This window comes from Protopterus annectens, chromosome 16.part0 (assembly GCF_019279795.1).
Source record: "Protopterus annectens isolate FY-2018-M chromosome 16.part0, PAN1.0, whole genome shotgun sequence".
In the NCBI taxonomy this organism is placed as follows: Eukaryota; Metazoa; Chordata; order Ceratodontiformes; family Protopteridae; genus Protopterus; species Protopterus annectens.
This window is the reverse complement of record NC_056750.1, coordinates 325,504,082-325,531,054: the sequence shown is the minus strand read 5'-3', so window position 1 is coordinate 325,531,054 and position 26,973 is coordinate 325,504,082. Positions and strand designations below refer to the sequence as shown.

Sequence of the window (26,973 nt, the reverse complement as noted above, 5' to 3'; positions counted from 1 at the left end):
TTTGTGCAGGTTTTACTCTAGAATACCAAATTCTGCAAGCTTTCTCCATTTATAACCAATTTATACATGTTGTGTGTGTTTACTTATTGGGGTAGACGTCTGAGCAATAATAGAGCAGTCAGATAAGTTGCATAGAAAAATTATGTATGTAATTCTAGTAAACAAGCAGAGTGTAACACAGTATACGAAGTAGTTGTTATAGTGAGTCGATCTTCAGTAATTCTTTGATAGGAGAGCAGTGGAAAAGAGATAAGGATGGTCTGTTGGGTGGTATGTCCTGTATAGCTGCATTTTAAATTGGGATAAGTATTTGTTTCCTTTAGGTCGATAGGAAGGGCTTGCCAAAGGGTAGGTGCCCAAGAGGAGTATAAATGTTCAGTTGTGTGGAATTTGGTCTTGTGGGTAATGAGTTGATATGGCTTGTTCATAGGTGTGTACTGGACTAATGGCCCTGGAGCCTTTACAAGCCTAGCCAAAAATATTGCCAAGGTATCGTGCCACCCGATGTTGGTTCACAGTGCCCCTATCCAGTAGGGCAACTGGAGTGATCCTTGGGATGAACTTTCTGTTACCCATCCACTCGTCAAGATTTCTCTTGAAGAGGGCCAGCGAGGTGCTCTGCTTGACATGAGTGGGAAGCTTATTCCAGAGTATGGGCAGTCTTTGGAAGATGAAACTATCCCTCCAGCATGTTCTGTTAATTGTGGTAATGAGGTTGTGATCTCTGGAGCATGTGGCGCAGGGGTATTGGGATTTCTTTAGGTATAGCATTTCAAGTAGGGTTGGGTCGGACATGGCTTTGTAAGTCAAGCAGAGATCACCTCTAAGTAGATGATGAGACTGAGAACAGCTGAAGTTTGAGTCTGTCCGTGTAGGACGTGTTTAAGGCCTAGGATTGTTTTTGTTAGGTACTTTTTTGGCCTCTCCAGCTGTGTAGGTGTCTGGTCAGGTAGATGCCAAATGGAGCATTCTGTTCGAAGACTGGTCTAATGAGGGATGAATAGAAAGAGATGATTACCTCTTTCTTCTGGATTCAAAACTTTTGGTTATAAGATGTGCCATGTAGAATGACTTTCTTATCACAGTAGCAGTGTGATGGTCTAAGGTGAGGTGGCTGTCGACCTGGGTGCCCAGATCTCTTATGGCCCGTTCAGTGTTCAATGAGCTCCCATCAACGTGGTAATTCATGGGAAGTGAGTTTTTTTCCAAAGGAGATAATACGTTTTTTGACGTTACGCTTCAGGCCATGGTTCTGACACCAGTCATTGGTCTCAGAGAGGCCCTTTTGTAGAATGTCTGCATCACTTGGGGAGTTGATAATGACTTCTAGCTTGCAGTCATCAGTGAACTTGGTCAGCCAGAGTCCTTCTGTGTTGGCCTGGACTTCTGAGAAATAGATGCCAAACAGGAGAGGGCCCAGGACCGAGCCCTGTGGGACTCCACTCGTGACTGGTCTACAGTCTGACTTGGAATCCACAACTTTCACTCTGTGGGTCCTGTCTCTGTGCCAGTTTGCAACCCACCTAGTGATGTAAGGATTGATGCCTAGTTTGGTGAGTTTATCAGTGATACCTGAGTGGGGAATGGTATCAAAGGCCTTGGCAAGGTCGAGGTAGGCTATAATGCACTGCCTTACCCACATCCACAGCCTTGGTGACTACCTCGAAGAATTCAACCAGGTTCAGCAGGCAGGATCTCCCCTTGATAAAGCCAAACTGTGTGGGGTTAAGAGTTTGGAGATTGCCTATATCTTTGTTAAGCAGGTCCATGATGATGCGCTCCATAGTTTTGCATACCAGACTCGTCAGGCTAATGGGGCGATAGTTCCTCGGGTTCGTAGTTGCTTCCCCTTTATGGAGCAAGATGGATGTAACTGTGTGCCATTCATTAGGGACATAGCCTGAGGTAAGGCTGTGATTGAACAGGGCACACAGATGTGGTGCCAGTTCGTTTTGTAGCTCAGGTAGGATGCAGCCAGGCATATTATCAGGTCCCTTGGATGCTGTATTCTTGGCTTTGGACAATGCAGTTTTTACCTGTGCCGCAGAAATGGTGGGTACCAGGCTTTCTTCTGGTATTGTGATAAGGCCCTTGGTGGGGGAGAGAGGGGTAAAATTGGCACTGTATCTGTCATCTAGTATGTTGGCTATATGTGTTGGCTCAGTATAGGAGGTGCCATTGTGCAATAACTCGGAGCAAATCTGGGTATTGCCTTGGAGGTTTTTGATATAGCTATAGAAGGCTTTGTTGTTGTTTTTGATGTCCGCTGCAATTCTGCCTTCATAGCTGGCTTTAGAGGATTTGATAAGGTATCTCAGCTTTTTGTTGAGACTGATAAGGGAAGTTTTCCAGTCTTGTGACTTCATTTTTTTCTGCAAAAGTTTCTTCCTTCTGTTGTAGAGTTTGATGGCCGGGGACCACCAGATTGGCTCCTTTTTTTTGGGAGGAGAGAGTCTTCGTTTTATTTGGTATGGCAAGGTCCATGCATTTGTGTATGTGCTTGTACAGTGCATTGGTGTATGATTCGGAAGTCATGCAGCTATTTTACATTGGCATGGGTGCCGAGAAGTTAGCTACTTCTGTTTTTAGGAGCCCAAAGTTGGCTTTAGAGAAATTTTTCAGGGTGGTCACCTTAGTGGGGGTTATAGGTGAGATTGAGATTTCCGTGATGATGAGTTTCTGGTTGGATTTAACCAGGGAGGAATTGACTATAGGTGTAGAGCAACAGTCTCCCATGTTGGTGATAACCAGGTTGAGGATGTTACTTCCTCTAGTGGGGGGTCAGAATGAGCTGTTCCAGGGCATTGGAATTGATAAGGTAGTTAGGAAGACCTTTTACATTGCCCACCTGATCATGAAGGGATTTACATCTAGATCAAGGGAGGTCATCGTCCCCCTGTACTCATCACTCATCAGACCAATGATTGAGTACAATGCCCCATTCGGGATGTATCTGACCCGACACCTGCAGCAACTGGAAAGGCCCCAAAAGTTCCTCACCAAAAGGATAAAGGGTCTCAAAAATATGTCTTATGCTGCCCGACTGAAGGAACTCCAGCTCTATTCAGTCGCTTACCGTCTGCTCAGAGCTGACCTGTGCCTGACATACAAGGCCATGTCCAACCCGGAATTGATGAACATGCTTCACCTCAAAAAATCTAGATCCCTCAGAGCTACAAGGGCGGGAGACTTAAACCTTGACACGGTTATTAATAGGATGTGCTGGAGGGACAGATTCATCACTCATAGACTCCCTATGCTGTGGAACAAAATCCCGGTACATGTGAGGCAGAGTACCTCGCTGGCCTTGTTCAAGAGAAATCTTGACCAATGGATGGGAGATCGCAGATATACCCCAGGGATTACCTCAGTGTCACTGCTTGACAGAGGCACAGCAAAATAATGGGCATAGTATCCTTCAAACTAAAGGGGTGGCGAAAGCCACAAAACTCTGGGCTAGGCTTATAAATGCCCTTGGGCAGATAGCCTAGTATGAACCTATGAACCTATAAATTCCAGAAATTGTTTGACCTGTACATTGGTAATTCAATAGTTTTCCCAGTTGATGGAAGGGTAGTTGGTCACCCAGTATTGGAGAATTTATTGAGTTGGACCTTGATAGATTTCAGGGTGCTTGGGAACTTGGAGTGAGAGTCTAGGGACATGTTTGAGGTTCTGTAGCAGGCTATGACTTGTATCGCTATCTTACCCAGTGTTAGTTGTACCTGAAGTATCTCAGATGCATTATGCTGGGCTACCATTTAAATTGGAACCTGTGCACTGAGAAGAGAGCCTTACAAGACTATATCTGCAAATATATTGAGCCGAGTATATTTTTCTGTATTATTCTGTATTATAGAGGTAAATTGTTGCTTAGATATCTGTTGTCCTACTGTTCTGCAAATATACAGAGATCAGTATATATTTTTCTGGTTTTATTATTTGCACTGTGATTCCTCACATCTCTGTTGAAACTGTCTTCCCCACCCCCCTCCCTGTTCTTGGTTGTAGTTTAAATTTGGTGGCTTTTGCAGTGCCCGCCCCACTGTAGATTTGATCTAGGACACTTCCCCCAGTTCCATCTCTTTACCGCATTCTACCTAATAAACCCTTTCTGCACTTGCTTTTAGTCCTTTTTAATTTAATTACATTTTTTCAAACTGTGTGTGGACTAATATTGCTACATACTCAGGTGTGCCAGCTTGCACTGCATGTGAATTGTTTTTATTACTGTTTTTTGCTACTTTTCTGGAAAAAAAAAATTGTAAGCCTGTTTCCTACCTTTCCTGTAACTAGTGTTCCAGATACAGATTTGCTGTATCCAGGACTGTTTGTAAGCTTCTGAGTCCCCCAAGCCTTTCTGTGTTGGAGGGAAGCCTTCTAGTTTATCAGTGGGAGTGGTTAGCATTAGGTAACCTGTCTACCACATAAGGAGTGGTTCTGGCCCAGAATTTGTAGTTATTGGCCGTTTGGGCGGTCTTCCATTTCCCTCAACTTTCTGATTTGAAGGCCTGCATTTGCACTTGTTTCTGTCCTGTAACTCCTGGGCCCATCTCATTTGCTCACTCAAAAAAAAAAAAAAAAAATTGTATCTGCTTTTACTGTATTTGTGTTTCTTCCTACTTTATTTTGCTTTTGCGTCATCTTAATAGTACTCAATTGTATTTATTACTGCTTGGTGTAACTCATTCTAAGCCTTTTAGTTTAAGCACTTGGGCTTCAAACCAGTTGTTTTACATTAAGAAGGTTTGTGGTCTGCACTGTAGTGGCAGAACAGGTAGCTTACATCCTTCTAAGTTGGGAACTGCTGATTGAGGGCTCAGTGTCTGTTATTCTAAAAGTGTATTAATTCTGGTTTAAGCACTTGGGCTTCAGGCCAGTTATTTTACATTGAGGGTTTGTGGTCTGCACTCTTGTGGGAGGAGAGGCTGGACTATGCCCTTATGAGCTGGGAATATCTGGTTAAAGGCTTATAGTGGCTGCATATTTGAACTGCTTCTTACTGAAATTGGTACACCTTGTTTGCTGTAGCATAGACTAGATCCAGGCCTGCTGAATCTAGCTTTGTTTGTATGCTTGTTGTTTGTTTGCTTATTTCCCTGAAATGCTAATTCCACCTAAAACGCGTCTTTTCAGTGCTTCTGGGGATCCCTAGTGATATCTGCATTGCTTACTGTACTTATTTCCTTGTTTCACTTGAAAGAAAGTTACTGTTTGTCGTTTTTGCATTTAAGTTACCTGTAACACATTGCATTTAAGTTACCTGTAACACATTGCATTTAAGTTACCTGGCAGTTGCTCACTAAAGCAATTATACAAGTCAGCACTAAAAAATTAAAAGCACTACACCCTCACAAACTCCCCTTGAGTACCTTGTTCCCCATTGGCCTTTTTTTCAATTATAAAGGAATTCCCAATACTATTCTAGCATGTCCAAAGCTCACTTGTCAATCTCCTCTCCGGTCCAGCTGGTGAATCTGGGAATCTTGAGGCAATGTTACAACTGCCTCATGTACACAGACAACCCTCTCCTCCTCCCAACAAATTCCAACACATGTGAGAGATGCCACCATATAGCCAAACTGGAGGCTAAGCTCTCTCAACTCAGTACTGGCATAACCAGTCAGGAGGAGAAGGAAACCACACTCACTACAATTCCAGTCTCACATAGACCTACCACGACAGCAAACCAAACACATAAACGCACAAAAACATACTCAGAGGCTCTAAATAAAAATCTGCCTAAGCAGCAGAGACCTCCAAAGCAGACACCCAAGCAACCACTACCCCAAAACAAAACACGTGCAACACATAGCTCACAAAGCCAGTGTGCCGAACAGTCACAGCCCTTAAGGCTAAACAACACACCTGATACACTTGTAATAGGTGACTCTATCGTCAGGCACAGTGACGTCCCGCTCACCAGGCTGAACAAGGAGAAGGTCACGGTGAGCTGCCTGTCGGGCGCTAGGATCCGCCACATAACACAAGCACTCAGGTCACTCCAAGGCAAGTACAAATATGACTCGGGTCATTGTCCATGCTGGTGTGAATGACCTGAGACGTACCGTCCCTGGACTACATGAAAAGAGACATAGAGGAGCTCTCTGAGCATGTAGCCCAGGCCGGTATGACCCTGACCTTGAGTAGCATCTTACCCTCACCAAGAATGATGCCACAATATGAAGACAAGATGATCAATTTCAACAATTGGCTAAGTATTGGCGTCATTCAGAGGGGATCCAATGCCTGTCAGCCTGGGATGACATGCTCGACAAGCCACGATGCTTCGCTAGAGATGGCTTGCACCTGTCACCCCTGGGCTTTCGGATATTGGCAAAGGCTCTTGCTTCCCCATAGTGCCTTTTTTTAGGCAAGGCTCAAAAGACAAACCCACCTCCATAGGTATCACAAGGGATAAGAAACTAAGAGTAATGCTACTCAACGCCAGAAGTCTAAACCTCAAGATGCACGCACTCGAAACTCTCCTTAGCATGGAGAACATCAATATCTGTGCAGTAACAGAAACCTGGTTCAAGGCTCCCGAGAGCACCCCAGCACTATCAGGTTATATCTCATACCATGCTTTTCGGCCCCAAAACTTGGACCGAACCACAAAAGGAGGGCTAGTCTCAATATTCGTCAAAGATGCCCACACCTCCAGGTTGGTGGCACAGCACGAAGCATCAGAGACTATCCATGTGCAACTAACAATGGGTAAAACTGCCTTCCAGTTTATAGCCTGCTACAGACCACCCTCCCAAACCCAGGAACCCCACTCGGCCTTCCTGAGAACACTGGAAAATATGAAGGTCTCTCCAAACACCATTATATTGGGCAACTTCAACTACCCAAACATAGACTGGGAACATTACTCTAGCCCCAACACCCTAGCCCAAAGGTTCCTAAAATTTATAAACTCAAATGCTATGGAACAACTTGTTATCACTCCCACAAGAGGGGAAAACATACTGGACCTGATCATCACCAACATGGGGATTCTATGCTCCAGACCAGAAGTGTATCCCTCACTGGTAAGATCGGACCATAAACTAATCTCACTGGATATTCACATCCTGACCTCACCCCCTGCCCAGAAACCACAGTGAAAAACTTCTCTAAAGCAAATTTCACACTCCTCAAAACTGATGTGGAATCCTTCAAAGCCCCCGAGCCTGTGGAAAATACGGCCCAGACCACAGAATCCTTTATAAATGCATTCTATGAGCACCTTCAGGAATGCATGGATCATGCAATCCCAAATAAAACCAAGACCCAATCCTCCAAAGGCAGACGTCCTGTCTGGTGGACCCCAGCCATAAACAAAAACTATACAATAGAAGGAGGAAGCTACTACATGATAGAGCAAAATCCCAAAAAGGGAGGGCATCTCTGATCAGTATTAGCATACAACTACGGGCCCTCATAAAATCGTGTATGGCCAGCTTCGAGAGAAAAATTGCACAGGACACTAAGGATAATCACAAGGCTTTCTTTAGTTATGTTAGGAACCTGGGTGGGAATTCCCAAATATGTTCAGAATTAGTCCAAAATGACAAAAAATACATCGAACCCACAGACATTGCCAACATCCTAGCTGACAGGTTCAGCGCAAACCCCCCCCCCCCCACCAAAAGGGCAAATATCTATCCCAGCAGAGTGCTGTCCCCCTGACATCTCAGATGCTCAGGTAAGAGCCGCCCTCTCCAAAGCAAAAAACACAGCATCAATGGGACCAGACAGTGTCCCGGGCTGCGTCCTACATGAACTCCAAGAAGAGCTAACCCCAAACATAAAACTACTGTTCAATTTCAGCCTTACTACAGGATATGTACCCAAAGAGTGGCATACAGCAACAGTGGTCCCTCTCCACAAAGGTGGTGCCTCAACGGATCCTGGAAACTATCGCCCCATAAGCCTGACTTGCTTGGTCTGCAAGGCTATGGAAAGGATCATCATGGACCTCATAAATAAAGATATTGGGGACCTACAGACACTGGATCCTACCCAGTTCGGCTTTAAGGCCAGATCCTGCTTCTTAAACCTGGTCGATTTCTTTGAAACAGTCACCAAGGCCATTGACGAGGGGAAGGTGGTCCACACAGCCTACCTGGACCTCGCAAAAGCCTTCGATATAATACCCCACTCTGGTATTATAGATAAGCTCACCAGCTTAAATATAAACCCCTATGTCACTAGATGGGTTGCAAACTGGCTCAAGGACAGAACCCACATGGTTAGAATTGCTGGAACCATGTCAGACTCCAAACCAGTTACAAGTGGCATCCCACAAGGCTCAGTCCTGGGACCTCTCTTGTTCGGTATATATTTCTCAGAGGTACAGGCCAACACAGAAGGACTGTGGCTGACCAAGTTCGCAGATGACTGCAAACTGGGCGCCATAATCAACTCTCCAGCCAACACAAGCATCCTCCAAAAGGGCCTCATAGAAACAGACAACTGGTGCCAGAGCCATGGCCTCAAGCTAAACGCCAAAAAGTGTATAGTCATCCCCTTTGGCAAAAACAAAGTGCCCACAAATTACCACATAGGTGGTAATCCATTAAGTACAGAAGAAGTAATTGGGGACCTGGGGACCCAAGTTGATAGCAATCTCTCATTTGACAACCACGTGGCCAAAGTGGTTAGAAAAACATTTTATATAGCCCACCTAATCATGAAGGGATTCACATCTAGATCAGGGGAGGTCATCGTGCCTCTTGCTCATCCCTCATCAGGCTCATAATTGAGTACAATGCCCCTTTTGGGATGTACCTTACCAGACACCTGCAGCAACTGGAAAGACCCCAAAAGTACCTCACCAAGAGGATCAAAGGGCTCAAACAGATGCCATATGCTGCCCGGTTAAAGAAACTCCAGCTCTACTCAGTGGCATACCGCCTGCTCAGAGGTGATCTGTGCCTGACGTATAAAGCCATGTCCATCCCGGAATTAATGGACATGCTTTACCTCAGAAAATCCAAATCCCATCGAGCTACGCACTCGAGAGACTTGACCCTCAGCACTGAAACAAATAGGGCATGCTGGAGGGACAGATTTATAACAAAGAGGCTCCCTTCACTCTGGAATAAAATCCCAGTCCAGGTTAGGCAGAGTCCCTCATTGACTCTTTTCAAGAGGAATCTTGATGAGTGGATGGGAGATCATAGGTTTACCCCGGGTATCACTTCTGTGTCACTGTTAGACAGAGGCACAGTGTACTAACCTCGAAAAAGGGCATAGCAAAATTAATTTAAAATGGGTGGCAAAAGCCAAACACACACTGGCTAGGCTTATAAATGCCCTAGAGCAGATAGCCTAGTATGAACCTATGAACCAGTCTAGAGGTGTGTGTATCCTTTAAGAATATGGAGACACCACTGACTATGGAACACCAAATGTATTCTGGACTGAAAGGTATGGAATGAGTTGTAGTCTGGGACTGCAGGGGTGCTTTTTGCCTCTTTAAACAAGGTCTGTGTTACAGCACAGATGACGACATTCTCTATTTTGAGGAGAACTTTAAGCGAGTGCATCTTGAGATTTGGACTTCTAACACTGCGCAGCATGACCCTCAGATTGCATTTGTTTGTAGCTGTTATGGTGGAATTTTGGTCTTTGGAACACTGCCTAAAAAAGGCAGTATAGGGGTGGCAAGAGCCTTGGCCAATACCCGGAATCCTAGGAGTAATAGATGCAGGCTGTCTCTGACAAAGGTCTGTGGATCATGTCGTCCCAGGCAGACCAATACTGGATCCCCTTAGAATAATATCAGAAACTTGGCCAATTGTTGAAGTCGATCATTTTCTGGTTATACTGTGGTATCATTCTGGGTGACAGTAGAATTCTTCTCAGGGTTAGGGTCATACCTGACTGGGCCACATAATCTGAGAGTTCCAGCACATCTCTTTTCATGTAGTCCAGGGAGGTAAGTCTCAGGTAATTTACACACCCACATGGACAATGACTGAGTCATATTTGTACTTGTTGTGGAGTGATCCGAGTGCATGTGTTATGTGGTGGATCCTGGCACCTGATAGACAACTGACTGTCACCTTCTCCTTGTTCAACCTACTAAGTGGGACATCGGTGTGCCTCACAATTAAGTCTCCTATGATTAGTACATTGGGCAAAGTGTTTTGCCTTAAGGGCTTAGGTTGAGGGGCACACTGTGGTAGTGAGCAATGTGTTCTGGGGTTGTTGTGTTGTGGTCGAGTGCATTTCTGTCTCGGGGGGGGGGGGGGTCTCTGTTGTTTGGATACATTTTTATTGAGATCCTCCACGAAGGTGGATGTACGGTTTGTGTTTCTGTGTGTGGGTTGTGATGGTTGGTGCTTTGGAGGGCTGTGTGCGCTATGTAGTGAGTTGCAGGTGTTGACCTTTTCCTTTTGACCAGCTAGTCTAGTCTTGGTTGGAGCGTGCACTGCTTCCAGTTTGGTGGTACAAGTGCATCTCTCACATGTATGATTGTTGGGAGGTAAGAGGAAAGGGTTGTCTGTGTACATTAGACAGTTGCCACATTGTCTCAGAATGCCCAAGTACACCAGGTTAGCAGGAGAAAGCACAGGAAATTGCCCTACAATCATACCAGGAAGGGTGGTCATAACTAATAAGTACTGGTGCTGTTACTGCGTAGGAACAGCTGGTGCTGGTATCACCTAAGTGTGGTACAACAAATGTGTGTAGTCTCAGTTTGTATGAGGAGGAGTTTTTTTTTTTCCATGAAATTTAGCTGCAAAGGGAGAAATGTCTTAACATATGGAGTAGTTTGTAGGGTTGGAATCTTAACAGTAGGTTTGATCATTGTTTTTGTTGGGCTAACTTTATGTATTTTTCTAGGTTGATACAGTAATGCTGACAGAAGGGTGAGTTTGTAATGAATCGGCAGATGCTGCTGGAGATTGTTTGGGATGTGATTGTGTTTTTCCTGGAGGCAGATTCTTAAATGAGTAGTCCATACTCTAGCTGGGAGAGGAGAGCTCCTTTGCTGATGGCTGCCCTGGCTGGTTGCTATAGAAGAGAGGAGATCTTGTTAGACCATAAGAGAGGGAGTTATTTGTGCTGTCACTTTCTTATGTGGAAATGGAAGTTTAGATATTGATAAAGCCATAAACCTAGATCCAGTAGTCCACAGAGTTACTTGTTTTCAAGTGGGTTTAGGCATAGTAAGTTTTAGTAGTTAAGGCTGTGCAGTTTGTGGTTCTTGTATTTTGGTTCTTTGACTGTCATAGTCACTGGTATGCTGCTGTCCATCTGGGAGAGATTGAAATTCTTCAGTTAACACAGTCTTCTTTTTTTGTGATTTTTTAGAACTTTTATTATTGTAATTTTTTTGTTAGCTTTGTTCCGTAGCATTGGAATAGATTCTAAGTTGATGTTAATCGACTATCTTTTTTTGTATTTTACATTCAGGCTTGCAGAATGTGCAGCTTTCTGCTATCAGTTTTGTACTTCTTTGGTTTAGTTATTTTTTTTCCTATCGGTTTTTTTTTTTTTTGTATGTTGCTGTGTCAGATCACTTAAGTCTCCTGAAAGTGGAAGTAGCAAAAAATTGTAGTACATGGAGTGTACCAATTACACCCAGAGATCAGGGGACAAAGACTGGCTGTGTTATATCCCTCAGACATCAATGACGTGCATAACAAGTTTTTTAATGCATGGCTTTCGGAGCCGTTATGTTATTGTCATGCTAAAGCATTACACAGTGGCTGCCACAGTGAATTGGCAAAAGCTAAAGCCACTTTGAAAGCTGTAAAACACTTGCCGTAGAAAAAGGCAGACAGAGGTATTTAACAGCTGTCGAGAAGCTGTTATCTGTCAGAGGTACACTTTTTTTATGTCTGCTATCCATGTGACAACACACTAATTGTTTTACAGCTTTCAAAACTGTCAACTTTTTCCTCTGGTGGCCACTGTGCTCCTGAATAACTTGTGGTACATTAGAGCAGCTGAAGCTCCACGTACTTCAAATAAGTTATGTACTGGTCTCTCTGATAGTAGCTAAGTAGTTGTACGTTTCCAATGTAGAAGCCAAATTTCACTTGAGGTTTTCTTCATTCTGCTCGAGAAGAATTTTTTTGACATCCATGTCTCCAACACTTAATTTGGTTGTAATCAGAGACCTTCATTACATGTGATCCAGGTATCTGTTACTTTTACTTTACTTTCAAGTGTTGTGTCCAGAAAATACATCTAAGTTCCTAAACTGGAGTTTATAATCACTGGATGGGTGACCGCAGATTCACTCATGGGGTGGTGCCTACATCCCTTCTGGACAGAGGAAGTTTGTATTAACTGTTATAGACCCTTACCTGTGCGAACCTCAGTCACCAAACAGACAACTGGAGCAACTCGGGATAAATATGGCTAGGCTTGTAAGGGCTGTATGGCCGTTAGCCTTGTAATTTCCTGCAAACCTATGAACTGATGATTTTCTGCATCTGTGTTGTTGCTCTACCTCCATTTCTACACTTGTGTTACTTTTAGTAAAGTGAAGATTGAATTTGAATTATTCAAAGTGTCTGCAAATTTGCACCACCGTAACTTATCAAAGCGGTTAGCTGTTACCTTGGTACATCTCTGATATTAGAATGTTGTGTAGGTTGATGGCTTAAAATTATTTTTATTAGCCATACAGTTAAAAATTCTCAATTTTCTCCTTTACAGTACTTTAAAGCATTTTCAACTCCATTTACAAAAGGAGAAAATTATCAAGGTAAGAGCTTTAAAAAGCTATGATTACCTAAGCTTTGTATTGTACAAATTTTGTGATATTTCTTGTAGATTATAAGTGTTGCATCTTTTTTTGTCTTTGATACAGTTCCTTGTTTTTATCACTTAATATAGTCATTTTCCACAATAATCTCTTTTTTATAAATGTTTTGTAGTTGAAGAAACGTATGTATATGTATGTTTCAGTCCTTTCTTGAATCCTTTCTTCTTTACTAATCTTAAAATGAAAATTTTGCATTTACATTTTATAGGTTTGTTGAACTATATGTGCTGGTTGTTTTTGGTCCCATCACTGAAGATTTGCTCTTTCAGCATACACACACAACTGAATAGAAAAGAACTTAAAATAAATACTTCTGAGTCTTTCATTTCACCCATATAAAAATATCAAAGATGTTTTTCATGAGATCACTTTTGCAGAAGCCTAAGTTATCCGAGATATCCTGTCAATGATCGGGCCAGCCAGCCAGCTTCCAAAGCTTTAGGGCACCTTCCACACACCCTGTCTACTTTGCAGCTCAAGAAGAACAGTATAAAATCAGCAGCTCCAGCACCAAATCTTCAGAAGTTTCTTGCCGTCAAAGTCCGCTACTCCCAGTTGTTTTCAAGTGATCTGTGGTCGGCTAGTCCTTCATGAAGTCTGTCAGGTAAGTACTCTTTTTGAGGAATATTTTCTACGTCACCATTTTTTTGTGAAGAAAGGGTGTTCTTTTCTGTCATAAATATTTGCTAAAGGTTAGAACTGACATTTTTAGTGGTTGTTAAAATAATTAACCTCATATCTGACCAATTTTAGTCATGGTCCCCTGTAGGACATGCCTTTTGAATAACTATTTTTTGGGACAAAAACCAAAAAGTTTGAATTTTCAGTTGTGCCTTGTACCTCAAAACAAATTTTTCAGTCAGGCTGTTTCACTGATTCTGCTAAGCTCCACTATCTACATGACAGTCATTTGTTCTGGTATGCAGTAAGTCCCTGATGAGATTCCTTTATTATATTTTGCGTGGAAAAGTATTTCTTTTCTGTTAAAGTGTTGTTTGGTACTAGGGCTTCTGTGTTTGGTGGTAGTTGCACAAAAAAAAAAATAAATAAATAATTACCTCAGAGCTTAACTTTTCTGTCAGGAGGCAAGATTGACTCTTCACAAAGCTTTACTCATCATTTGCCGAATCTTTTACAGCAAGGATATGGACCTAGTTACCATAAAATCAGTCATTCTCTCCCTGAGCCACAAAATGAAAAAAGTTATCTGGAGGGCTTCTGTTTTGCCTACAGCTTCCTCTTTGCCTCAGCTGTTGATGGGTGAGTTTGCTGCGGCCATCTGTTGTTCCTCAGACTGCTCATCACTTTTTCTTGGACCCACTGGTGCTACTCCTCGGAAAGGAACTAAGAGCCAGAAGGCAGGCACATCCCTTGCGGCTGTTCATCTTTCCTTACCGTGTAAGGACAACCAGTCTTGTTGGCATTGGGGGGGGGGGGGATCTTCCAGAAAAAGGAATCACAAGGCTAGTCATTTATCTTCTTCTTCTAAAGCAGATAAGGAGGATTGTCTGGGCTTTTCTATGCTTATGTAAAGGCTTTCAGTTTTACCGCCTGATTCTTCTCTTTTAAAGAGTGTTCCTCTCTCAGATTCTGAATACCAGTCTGATAATCTGTGTTTCTCAAATTCCCACTTCACATAATGGGGAATCTGACACTTAAGAAAGTTGTCTTTTTCTGATACTGTTGACAGAATTAAGTGCTTCTTTCATTGAAAACCAAAAGAACTATCAGAATCCCAACAAAGATAGGATTGTGTTTTATATGGATTTTCCTTAACCTGCAGCTGTTCCTCCTGTGTTGCCAGCATTAGAGGATGCCTTCTTTGCAGCTTGCAGTTCGCCTGCAGTTAGCCACATGCTCCCAGAAGGTCTGAAGTTATATAAGGTGCCCCCATCCTACAGTTTCCTTTTTTTTCTAATCCCAGGTCAGATCCTGTAGTAATTTCTTTGTATTAATCGGCTTCTACTGAGATCCTTATGTCAGCTATCCATATTAATTCTGACCATCCAGGAAAAGCTTTTAATGTAGTTGTGAAGAAAGTTTATAGTACTTCTTAACCTTTAGAAAAATGAGTTGTCACGCTGTTGTCTTACGTTTTTGCTGGCTTCCTTTGACAATATGTGAAAGTTAATTACTGGACCTCCCTTCTTCAGGGATTAAGGTATCTCTGCATTCATTACTACCCATTGTCTCAGGTAATCAAACATTCCCTAATATGTGCTTAAGACACTACTGATGCTGTTTCTTGAGCAGCTGGCATTGGGTCAGTGATGAGAGGATTTGGCTGGCTGTATTCCCAGAATTTACCAGATAATGTCAAAGCTGTGATCCTGAATTCTCTCCTGGATAAAAAGTTATTTGGTCCTACCTCTGCTGAGATCCTTAAAATGTTTGTGGAAAGGAGAAAGTTAATTCGGGGGATTACCCAGATTTTTCAACCCTCCTTGTCAAAATATAATATTTTCTTCTGGTTCCATTTTTCAGGAAACAGAATAAGCATTCCCAGCAAGGCACAGGCAAACAAAAATCCAAAAAGCAATGGTGTTGAGGTTCAAAGAAGAAAGGAGAGACCTCCTAAAACACAGGGTAATTTTAGAAAATAAACTGACTATATACCCTTGTATATTGTCTCCCCTCCTCACCCTGGCAGTCCTGTAAAGCTATCCTAAAGTGTAGGTCTTCACTTTCATTTGTGGTACCAGGTGACTTCAGATAGTTGGGATCTGAGAATCCTTCAAAAAGGTTCCATTTAGCATTAGGAGTGCCATCCTCCTTTTCAAGGGATTCCTCTTCATCCATCCAGTCCAACTCTACCTTTTCTATTCTAGATCAGATGCTACCTGAGGGAGTTATTGAACGTGTTCCCCCAGATCTAAGAGGAAAAGGATTTTATTCAATCGTTTATGTACCAAAGAAAGAAGCTTCCCAGAGATCTGTCCTAGACCTTTTCTTTTCTGATCCTTCACTTCTGATTTCCAAAATTCAAAATGTTCTCTGTTGCCTCTCATTCCACTTCTGTGTCTGGTTTATATTTTCAGTTTTCTGCTTTATTCTTTAGTTTGTCAGGAGCTCCAATAGTGCTTACAAAGTGCCTGGTTTCTGTAACAACCATTTGCAGGTTGCAGACAATCACACTTTCCCATATTTAGGTAACGGAGTTATATTTGCATATTGTTTCACAATTTGTCAAGAATCACTGCTGGCAGGATTAGAAAAAAAAAACAAAAAAAACTTTTTCCTCATCTTAGGTTTTCAGGTGAACATAAATAAATCTTCTCTCCTCTCATCTTCTAGGAGGGTGTTTCTGGGATGTTTACTGGACGTATCCCTCATGATGCGTTTCACAAAGTGGAATGTTACAATGAACAGCTTCTGATATTTTCTTACCAGATTTTGGCATCTGCCAGGCAGTATTGCAGAATTCTACATTTCATAGCGTGTACTATTCTCATGATTTCTTTGGCCAGAGTTCAAGTGAGAAAAATTCAATAGTTTGTCAAATCAGTTTGGACCCGACACTAGCACCTTCATTCATTTCAGATTCCAATGTTGAGATTTGTGGTAATGGAGTTACTCTGGTGGGTTAAAACAGTTTTCCCTCAACCGAGGTCTCACTTTCTCCTTCAGCCCTTTCTCTGTCTGTAAGCATGGATGGATTGATGCATCAGAGTATGCTTAAGAAGCTGTGTACAAGGAGGTGAAAGTCCAGGGCTGCTGAGCAAGCAAGTCAAAGAATTGATGGTTCTAATACATGTTCTCAAATCTTGACACCATCTTTGGATTCCAGCCCCTCTGCTAGAAATCACCAAATTACAGTAATGTGGTTAAACAAACCAGGGGACAGGTCTTTACCCCCTTTGTAGGCTAGCTGATATGGCGTGGGAGTTAGCGACTTGGTCACCTGAAGGGCAGATTATACTTACATTTCATCAAAGCAAAACATTATGGATGAAGAGCTGAGCAGAACCAGAACAGACCCTGACGAGTGGAAGTTGCACCTGAGGGCCTTTCAGGAATTGATCCATTTGTTGGGAACAAGTCCAGTAAATCCGTTTAGCTTCAGCCATAACAGACAATTGAAAACGTTTTTCTGTAGGACTCCTTGCACAAAGGTTGGAAGACGCTTTTACAAGATGCTTTTAAGGCTCCCTCTCCTTTGGTCTTGGTGTTTGTGCGAGAGTTGTTATCCCTTGAAATTTCTTATCTTCCATCAAGGTTCATCTCTTTGCCATCTGAATGTCTGCCCTTAGATCCTGTCTTTCCTACACTATATCAAGTGAAACAGTTTCTGAAATGGGTTTTGTATGTCTTGGACACCTAGAAGGCAGGTGGCTTCTTCTTTGGGTCTTAATTTTGTAATGGAAAAAAATTGCATTTATTTTTATTTTACATTTGTTTACCGGGATAGCTCGACTGGACACAGGTCCATTTTCAGTGGAGGCCCAGGGAGAAAAGCTCCATAGTAAGTACAAAATTTAACAAAATGATTAACAATTTTAAGAAACAAATATGAGAAAAACAACATAAAAAGCAATATGAAGAAATACATGAAAAACAATATGAAAAAATACTGTATAAGCAAATATGTAAAAACAAGCGATATCTATAAAGAGAATAAAACGTAGTTAACCACAGATATTCATGCGATGTCTACAATTTCCATAATCAGAGTTTCATAAGGCTGTAAAAAATTATACAGTGGTTGAAATAAGCTGTGAGTTTTATGGAGTGAATGATCAGAAGGAATTATGTGATACAAGGGCATAGCCATTTTTTCATTAAGTGTGATTTAAGTGAGTTTTTAAAATGGGTAAGAATTGAGGCAGAAATCAGAGCAGAAGGGAGGTTATTCCAGGATGTTTATCGTGTTTCACTGTTGCAGTCATTACTCTTGGGTTAGCCTGCTGGCAGGCTACCCTCAGTCGGCCAGAATTCCAAAGTCTAGGTCCGGCGTCGGTTGCTGTCGCCTCTTCCCTGACGTCAGTGCGCCAGGGCTGTAAAAGATGCAGCCAATGCCATTTTCTTCCGTCTTTCTTGCCGCGCGGTGCCCGAAGCAAAAGCAGTTCGCAAGTGCCGGTCGGCCGACTCCTGAGGTTTTCAAATCTGAATTTCAGAACCGAAGTCTTCATTAAAGCCAAGTACCCCATTGGGAAACTTTTTTCTTGCTCCAGGCCGATGTCAGAAAAAGTTAACAATTGTATTTCTTGTGGGAAGCAAATACCTCATAAGGATTTTCACTCTTACTGTATTCCTTGCCTAGGCCCTGATCACAACATTGCTAGCTGTCGGTTTTGTGCTAGATTTAACCAACACACTATTGAGCGTCAGTTCGATTTTGCATTTCATTACTTTGGCCGAAGATTTAATTATATAATGCTGTCAGAACAGCCGACAACCAGAGTTTACAAAAATCTCAAGGACAAGGAACAGGATAGGCATCCGAGGTCCAAAACTGACAACAAGGCCTCTGCTAGGCCAGTTGCCGGTTCTCAGTGAGGCACTTTCGCAGCCCCTGGCGCCTGCTACCTCAGAGCCACAGGCCGCTTCTGACTCCCATGTGGAGCCGACTGGGCCTCTGGATACTCAAGGTATTGGACACTCGAAAATCATTCCCTCAGATGGGTCTGGAGCTGCTGAGCAGGCATCGGCTTCTGAGGGTGTCTTCAGACCTACACAACTATATATTAAGCCATCTTCAGCTTCAAAGACTAAAGCAGTTCTAAAGACAAAGAAACAAGTACAGCATTCTCCTACTCAGACTTCCATGCCTAAAAAACAGATGCTCAAAATGGCCGAAGACCTAATTACTTTGATCAGAGGCTCCCATCCCCCTCCTGATAAGCGGCCTAGGCAAGAGACAGAGTATGATTCTTCTGATCAGGTTTCGATTTCCTCTGATTTCTCTTCTGAACAGGATTATTCCATGCTTCCCTATGAGGATTCTGATGCTGAAGAATCCATTCCTTCAGCCTCTCCTCCTGAGGATTATTCTTTTGGGGAAACCCTGCATACCATGAGGGAGCATTTCCACTGAGAGAGCCAAGATTATTCTGAATCTAAGAAAAGGCTCACAGACTTTCTGCTACTTCCTCAGCACAGACCCCTTGCTATTCCACCTGTTCTAGACATTGTAGATGATGTATTTTCAGAGTCTGGCCTGTCCCCTGACTCTTTACCCCCTGCACCTGCTAAGCCAGACAGATACTACATGGTCCCGGATTCTCATAAATTCCTATATAAAAACCCCGCTGCTGACCCAGAAACTATATCTCAGGGTCCCAAAGGGGTTAAAGCTTCCACTGCAAAAAACCCTGTCCCCTCTGATAGGGATTCTAGGGCTCTAGACAGATGGGGGAAATAAATCTACACTTCTGCTACCTTGGCTGTAAGGGCTTTAAATTGTCAGTTTCATATGCTTAAATATCAGCAATATTTAATGTCACTGCTTAAACAGAAATTGTTGACAAATACAGAAAGTTCAGAGAACAAGGAATTGCAGGATTTATTGCATGCAGCTGAACAAGTAGGAAAGCATACTTTGCAATGTGGTTATGATTCACTGGAGGCCTCTTGCAGGGCCGCTGTTACAGGTTCTGTTATTAGAAGGCATGCTTGGTTAAAGGAACAGAATCTGCCTGATCATGTTAAAGCAAAATTATTAGATGCACCATTACAGCATGATACTTTGTTTGGTACTCAAGCAGAAGAGGTGTTGAAAAGAATGGAGAATAAAGCAAAATCCATGCAGACAGTCAAGGATTTCTTACAGGTACAGCCACCCAGGTTTAGCAGGAATAGGCCTTCTAAAAATTGGTCCTTTCCAGTGTCAGACCACAAAGAGGCAGATACAGGCGTCACAGAGACTGATCTCAGCCCCAAGGCTCATACAGGCCTAAACAATGGGGTGCTCCTACCTCCAAAAGCAGAGAAGACAAATCACAACCTTACGGGAAACAGTCCCAATGACTTTCCTCTGCCAGATCCAAGCACGTTTCTTTTGGCAGCCCCCTTAGGGGGAAAACTAGCACTATTTTCATCAAATTGGAAAATAGTTACCCAAGACAAATGGAGCCTGAACATAGTGTCCCAAGGCTACAGGTTCCATTTTCACACTCTACCAAGGTCAAAAGGTATGCCAGACCTGCCATACAATCAATGGGCAGAGGCACAAAAACAAATTACAGCCCTCATGGACATGAGGGCCATTCAGCAAGTACCACAACAAGAGCAGGGGCAAGGATTTTACTCCAGACTTTTCCTAGTACCCAGAAAGGACAAAACCTGGAGACCAATACTGGACCTGTCTATACAAAATACGTTTCTGGAAGTGCCAAAATTCAAGATGTTGACTCTACAGCAGCTACTGCCCATGCTGGGCAAGAAGGCTTGGCTCGTAACTTTGGACCTAAAAGAGGCATACCTGCATGTCCCAATCAGACAATCTTACAGAAGATACCTCAGATTCATAGCTGGCTCAATGCATTACCAATTCTCTGCACTGCCCTTTGGCCTATCTACTGCACCCAGGGTCTTCACAAAATGCCCGGCACCAGTAATTGCGTTTTGCAGATAAAGAGAAATTCAGATCTATCCCTACTTGGACGACTGCCTGATTCAAGCAGAGAACAAAGACATTCTTCTAAAGCATCTGGCGTTTGTAAAAAGATTACTAATTGGCCTAGGGTACACAGTAAACGAAAAGAAATCCAAACTAGTGCCCTCTCAAGAGATGGTATTCCTGGGTGCAAGCTTAAATACAACTGCCCAGATGGCTTATCTCACGCCAGACAAACAAAAGCAACTGACTTCTTACTTCAAGAAATTGGCAACAAAAACCCACTTATCTGCAAGGAAAATCCTGCAGGCCTTGGGTTTCATGACATTCTGCATTCTACTAATTCCATATGCCAGACTGCATATGAGGAAACTACAATGGTATCTAAAAAGTGTTTGGACTCAGCATTGCCACAGCCTGGAGACAGTAATTGCACTCATTCCCTGCCTGCAACAGGAGTTTCGATGGTGGGCAGAAGCCTGTCACCACAACAAGGGTCTGCCATTCAGTTTACCCACAGCTAGACAGACACTGACAACAGATGCATCAGATTATGCCTGGGGGGGCCCTTATGGCAGGAAAATGTATTCACGGCACATGGCCTGCAAACCAGATGCATTTTCACATCAATCAAAAAGAGATGCTAGCTGTTCAAAATGCCCTGGCAGCTTTCAAGAACCTGCTTCATCCAGGACAGCTACTGATAAAGACAGACAATACCACGGTCATGTGGTACATAAACAAGCAGGGAGGTACACATTCCTACCCCCTCTGCAGACAAGCAATGACCTTATGGGACACAGCATTGGCTTTTCAAGTTCACCTGCAAGCACAATTCCTGCCAGGAAAAACAAATACTCTGGCAGACTAACTAAGCAGAAACCTCATGGATCCCCACGAATGGAAACTGGATCCACAAGTTTTCAGCATGATAACAAGGAAATGGGGATGCCCAGACATAGACATATTTGCCTCCCCTCGCAACTGCCAATTGCAGAGATTTTGCACAAGGATTTATCACAAGCAAGCATGGAAAGTGGACGCCCTATCCTTCAGCTGGAAAAATCTAACAGTATATACCTTTCCTCCACTACCTCTCCCTCCCAGGGTACTCCTAAAGGTCAGACTAGAGAAGCCAAAAATGATACTGATTGCACCAGACTGGCCACTCCAGCACTGGTACCCAATCCTAAAGAGCTTGTCTCAAGGTCCAGCATGGATATTGCCTCAAACTTCTCACTTGCTGACCCAACAAAGCAATCGGATCCTGCACAGCCAACTCAGGACCTTAAATCTGGCAGCATGGCGGATAATGTAGCCATTCAGAACACTCCTCTTTCAAAAGCTGTTATGGATGTTATCTTTGAGGCCAAGAGGCTCAGTACCAGAAAATCTTATGCAGAAAAATGGAAGAGATTCTGTGCTTGGAACCAGGAACAGGGCATTGACACGTGTGTTCCAAATATCCCTCAGATTTTACAATACCTAACTGAGATGCTGAACAAAGGCCTTTCTTTCTCATCAATTAAGTTTCATGCCTCTGCCATTACAATACGGAACCACCTATCTTTTCTCATCCTTTAATAAGGCAGTACCTCAGAGGGGCCAGAAACATTAGGCCTCCAAGGAGAGCACCAATTCTGGCCTGGGACCTCAGTTATGTTTTGGAAAAACTCACACTGCCTCCTTTCGAGCCAGCATCAACAGCAGATATAAAATTCTTATCCTGGAAAACAGCTCTGCTCTTAGCCATAACCACTGCAAGACGAGTCTCTGAATTACAAGCACTCATGGCTGTGGAACCTTTTATCATTTTTCATCCAGACAGGGTTTCTGTGAGGACAAACCCTACATTTATGCCTAAGGTTGTGTACAGTGTGGCCCTCAACCAAACCATTCACTTGCCTACCTTTTATCCAAATCCACAGAACAAGGGTGAGAAAATACTGCATTCTTTGGACATAGACAGACAGTTGTGCTTCTACTTGGACAGAACTAAAGCTTTCAGAAAGACTGAGCAACTTTTAGTATCATATGCTGCAGGATCACAAGGAAAGCGCATCTCAAAACAGACTATTTCTAAATGGATAGGCCATTGAATCTGTTTCTGCTATTTTCAACATGGCAAATCAGTGCCTAAGGGCATTGGGCCTCATTCCACCGGAGCAGCAGCCACTTCAGCAGCCTTCCTCAGAGGAGTACCAGCCAAAGATATCTTAGAGGCTGCAACTTGGAGTTCAGTGCACACTTTTACAAAGCACTACCACTTACCTCTTTACTCTAAGTCCAGAGCAGGCTTTGCCACTGCAGTTCTGCAGGGCCTCATAGCCTCTCCTAATCCTATTTAGCCCAGCCACCCATCCTCAGCTTTGGGATTCAACCCAAGAGTAATGACTGCAACAGTGAAACACGATGAACATAGTACGATGAACATAGTACAGTTGTGTACCTACCATAAATGTAGATGTTAGAGTGTATTCACTGTTGCAGTCCAGGTTACCCATCCACCTTCCCCCTTTTCTTTGCTGGGACTTATTTGCACTTCTTTATCCTATACAACTTATTTGGTGTATTTGCTTGTAGATGAAGGAAATGTTATTTTTGTGCATGCATTTTTATTGGCATATTTTTCAGCTTACCAGTTTGGGTGCACCTGACATCTGGGGCAAGAAAAACTGAAGAAAATGGCATCGGCTGCATCTTTTATACCCCTGATGCACTGATGTCAGGGAAGAGGTGACAGCAATCGACGCTGGACCTAGACTTTGGAACTCTGGCCGACTGAGGGTAGCCTGCCAGCAGGATAACCCAAGAGTAATGACTGCAACAGTGAATACACTCGAACATCTACATTTATGGTAGGTACACAACCGTACTTTCTAGCTATGGTGTGAGATAACAGAGCTGTTCCTGTGGTATTGTTAGCCTTTGAGATACAGAGTAGAGATTTGTTGTATGAGCGGAGAGGACGATTTGTATTATAGTGGGTGAGGAGTTGGCCTAGTGCTGGGTTTTTTTCAGGATGTCTTACAACATTGTAGGCAATGAATAGCCGGTAGTAATTTAGCAGCTGGGGAAATTCTAACCATTGTAGTTCCCTTAGAGGCAATTTTGTTATAACATGACTCTAGTCTGGCAAGGTCAAGTTTTCTGACTTGGGCAAGGATGGGAGCGGCATACATTAGAGTGGACAGTAGGTGAGTTTGGGCAAGGGTAATCCAAGCTTGTCTTGTGAGGGATTTTCTGTGTCTATAGTGTTCCCATTTTTTTCTGGACCTTTTTGAATGTTTGTGAAATATGAATGTCGAAGAGTAGGTTTTTGTCAATTTCAGCGCCTAGGAGTTTGGTGTGGTCAGAGGAGACAGTGAGAGGTAAGCATGGTTTTGTTGGGGGTGAAAAGTAACAATTTTAGTTTTATTAGTGTTTTAAGATGAGTTGGATTTGAGTGATCCATGTTTCGACAGATCTAAAAGATTCCTGAGTGAGTTGTGGTGATTGCTGGTGCTGAACAAGTAAGAGTTGAATCGCCTGTGTATTGTATAAGTGAACCATGCTGTGTGGTGGTATGGAGATTATAGGTATATATGGAGAAAAGTGGGCTTAATATTGAGCCCTGTGGTATGCCTATGGTAGTTGGGAGTAAGGGGGATAGTACACCTTGCCATTGGACAGATTGTTGTCTTTCAGACAGACTGCTTTTAAACCATGTTATAGTGGATGGGCAAAGGATAGAGGGAGGCCAGCATGTCGAGTAGTAAATAATGTGAGACCATGTCAAATGCTTTGGAGAGGTCTAAAAATATTGCAGTTACAAAGTTGTTATTTCTCTGTTGGTTTACTAGATTGGTAAAAGAAAGCAGAGCAGTAGTTGTGCTGTGGTGTTGCCTGAAACTGTGCTGTTGCCTGAAACTGTGCTGTGAAATGCATCACTTGAGAATGTATACATTTCTCTAGTGTTTTAGATAAGGGAGATAGAATGATAACGGGGCGATAATTTGAGTATTCATAAGAATTTCCACCTTTATGAAATAGAATAATGTGTATTATTCATGAGTATGCATGGTTCCTTTTTGAACCTGTTCATGAAGTTGATTTGGAGTTCTTATCTTTTAAAACAATGTTCTTCATTGCTCTGACTTCTGCAAGATGAGTATTTGAGTGACAAGCTCTCATGGTGAGTTGTTCCTGTCTTATTTTTCAGAAAGATAGAGTAACTTCAGAGTTTATATTGAGGCAGGCATTTCATCTCTCTGTTTTCTTTGCAGAATGTAAAAATCCCACAGGTAACTCCAGATACTACACTGGCCTTCAGGGCTTCTGATTAACTTTTATTTCTTATGAAGGTAAGGAAAAAAGGAAAATGTGTCAAAACAGACAATTTCAAAGCAATTGTGTCTCATGCTGTTAATTTTTGTTGTTCTAACCATAACAAGACACTTTCATGCAAAGTTGGAGTCCACTCTTCTAGGGATTTGGGTATTTCTGTGGCTTTTTGGAAAGGTGTGAACTGTACAAATATACTAGAGGCAGCAACTTGGTCATCTGTGTACACATTTGCCAAGCAGTACTGCTTCTTCCTCCTTCCTTGCCTTCTAAGCACTGGTGTTTGTCCTGTGTAACTTGGGCTACTACAGCAGGGATCTAATTCTGAACGTAGTACATTTGTGTAAATAAACTTACCATGAAAGGAGATGTTTGAATATATATCACTGTTGCAGTAGCTGCATCCTCCATTCCATCCCCCTGTTTTTGCTATTTTTATGCCAGGGTGTGTTTTATTAGTACTGTTCCTATCTGGCAGGGCTGTAACCTTTCTTTTTTTTGAGAAAAAATAGCTCTGAGATGTTGATGCCTGATTTTAGACTGTTCTTCTCAAGGTGTACAATGATTACAGTGAGTGGAAGGTGTCCTAAAGCTTTGAAAGCTAGCTGTCTGTCGCCTCTGATTCTTGGCAGGATGCCCCATATAGAGTACACTACTTGCAACGTTGATCTGTTCAAACATCTACTAGTATGGGTATTTTGTGTACACAACTGTACTTTTTATTCTTTTTTTAAACACCTTTATTGCATTATCACTTGTGACATAGACAAACTTAGATTTATGTAAAAGTAAGCAAACCACATTAACAAGTTCACATTTGCAAGCAATATATATCGCACATTTTCTTCTATACAATATAATCAGCCCAGCATTACATATTGTTCATTTCCTGCCTTTTCTTAAACTTCATTCCTCCTGCAAAACATTTTTATGCATGTGCTGTTACCACAGTTTCGACTTTTTCAATGTAACTTGCTCCTACCCTTTTCTAAAGATCCCACTTGTTCTTTTATCCCACTTACAATATTCACTAATTCAAGTACAGTTGTTTTAGATTTTTAATTTCCATTTTCTAGTATTTAATTATTTGGAAACCACCAGAATTAAACTTGACAAGGCCTTACTTTGTGTAGACATTTCAGATCCTGTATCCCAGCTCAAAAATAATTTCCTTAGTTACATTCATTTGGTAGCCCAGTGTTTCTGACAGACTACTCTGTAGAGAATTTATAAAATCTGCCAACTTAATACACTCTGCAAACTTTTGCTCCCAGGCACCTTCTTCACCATCATACCTCAAACATTTGCCATGTACCAGAGGAAAAAATCTTGTCTGCTTTGGGTATAAAAGTGCTTATGCAAACACTTCCAGTCAGAAATCCTAAATCATGTAGACTAGTGGTCTCCAACCTTTTTTGCACCAAGGACCGGTTTCACGCAAGACAATTTTCCACGGACCAGGGGAAGAATAAGGTTTAAAAGAAGGCAGGACTTAAATGAGCTATTTTATTTATTTATTTTTATTTTACATTTCTTAGCCGGGAAAGTCCGACTGGATACAGGTCCATTTTCAGCAGAGGCCCTGGGAGAAAAGCTCCAGGTGTACATTATTACAGTGAAAATTATTGCAGTGAATTATTACAAAAATTGAAATTTTTAAAAATATATATAGACAGGAACGTCACATACACATTTTAACTATATATATATATATATATATATATATATATATATATATATATATATAGACAGGTAGAATTTTAAGTCACATAGACAAGACGATAGGTTGATTTAGTATCTAAGAAAGAAAATAATGATTTTTTTTTTTTTTTTTTTTTTTAACTTTTCATTCTTTATGTAGGAGAGGGAACTACAAAATTGTAAGCTGTTAGTGGCTCACAGATATAATCTTGTGATGAGGTTCACATTTACAGATTCTGTTTGTTTGGGGGTTAGTCAGGGTTTGTCCAGGGACGAAGCCAATGCATTTTCAGGTATTTCTTAAGAGATGTTTTGAATTGGGATAAGGAGGAGTCATTGGTAAGTTCTGCTGGAAGAAGGTTCCAGATGTTAATCGTGTTACACTGCTGCAGTCATCACACTTTTGTTATTCTGCCGTCAGGCGGTCTCGTAGTCGGGTAGAGTTCCAAAGACTTGGTCCGGCGTCGGTTGCTGTCGCTTCTTCCCTGACGTCAGTGCACCAGGGGTATAGAAGATGCATCCAAAGCCGTTTTCTTCAGTCTTTCTTGCCGCGTGGTGCCCAAAGCAGAAGCAGTTCGCAAGTGCCGGTCGGCTGACTACTGAGATTTTTTTAAGTTGA

General features: G+C 42.3%; 1 protein-coding gene across 2 annotated transcripts in view; it reads left to right on the top strand.

The window, feature by feature from the left end:
* The window catches only part of LOC122790285 (LIM/homeobox protein Lhx3), a 1,376,718-nt gene that overhangs the window by 143,431 nt on the left and 1,206,314 nt on the right, over window positions 1-26,973 (top strand). For both annotated transcript variants that reach the window (XM_044057789.1, XM_044057787.1), the window contains exon 3: window positions 12,667-12,715. In XM_044057789.1, the coding sequence (XP_043913724.1) occupies window positions 12,667-12,715 (49 nt within the window). The remainder of the gene's footprint in view (window positions 1-12,666; window positions 12,716-26,973) is intronic.